Source organism: Camelina sativa, chromosome 9 (assembly GCF_030686135.1).
Source record: "Camelina sativa cultivar CO46 ecotype springtype chromosome 9, ASM3068613v1".
Lineage (NCBI taxonomy): Eukaryota > Viridiplantae > Streptophyta > Magnoliopsida > Brassicales > Brassicaceae > Camelina > Camelina sativa.
In genome coordinates, this window is record NC_141888.1 from 21,432,847 (window position 1) to 21,433,872 (window position 1,026).

The window sequence follows — 1,026 nt, forward strand, 5'->3', positions numbered from 1 at the left end:
GGTGAAATCAGAGAAAGGCGACTAGTTTCGATCCCTCTTTCATCACCGGTGTTGAATCAGAAGGTAAGTGTTTCTCTTGGCTTCTTACTTTAAATTGGAAGAGAGATTGTACCCCCAAATTCTATATTAGGTTGGAAGAGTATATAGCAAATACATTTAAGAATCGCTTTGAGTAGCCCAGGATGTGAAATCGATGAATAGTAGTGTATCTGTGGCGGGCAGAGGATAAATAACCGTAATCGTCAATAGAATTAAACTTTGGTAGACATTGGTATTAGGGTTAATTGGTTTAGTGTACGTACATATTAATATGTATGTTACTTCATGGTGATAGGATGGATCCCGAGGCTGTAGAGATCGTTCCTCAATTGAGCTTGGATCTACCGAGGAGGTTATTTGCTCTTGACCATTACCCTCTCAAAACCAAGATAAATGCGTATTCAAAACCGGAATATCTTTCTACAATATCGAGGGTGCTGAGTGGAACAAAAGAAATGGAAAACTTGTTAGAGTCTCCATTTGGGCAGCTTTTTCGTATCCCTGCTAACAAGATCTCGTTCTCCGGTAAACTAGTTCATGGATTTGTTTGCCGTCAATTGGTGACCAAAAAGCGGCATGAGATGTGGATTGTGTTTGGTGGCAATCCAATCAAGTTTGGATTACAGGAATTTGCAGAGTTGACAGGTCTCGAATGTGGAAATTATCCAAAAAGAGAGATGTGGAAAGAGCTACAAAAACGGATAAAGGATGTATGACTGTTTGGGAAGTTCTATTTGGGGAAAACATAGAACCAACGATCTCCGAGTTGGTCAAAAGGTTGGAGACTGAGGAAGTGGAAACGTGGCAGAAACTAGTTTTAGCGCTGATAATAATAGTTGATGGAGTTCTAACATGCGCCACGCAACCAGTAAAACCAGATCCGAAGACGGTGGAGATGACCAAGAATATTGATTTTTTTTTCAAATATCCATGGGGAAGGTTGTCATTTGAACGGACGCTGGAGACTATTACAGGATTTAAATGTCC

At 40.4% G+C, this 1,026-nt stretch overlaps 1 protein-coding gene across 1 annotated transcript; it reads left to right on the forward strand.

The window, feature by feature from the left end:
• Window positions 1–335: 335 nt before the first annotated feature.
• Window positions 336–755, forward strand: LOC147938443 (uncharacterized). Its single transcript, XM_087465638.1, has one exon. The coding sequence runs from the start codon at window positions 336–338 to the stop codon at window positions 753–755; it is 420 nt and encodes a 139-aa protein (XP_087321764.1).
• The last annotated feature ends 271 nt before the right edge of the window (window positions 756–1,026 follow it).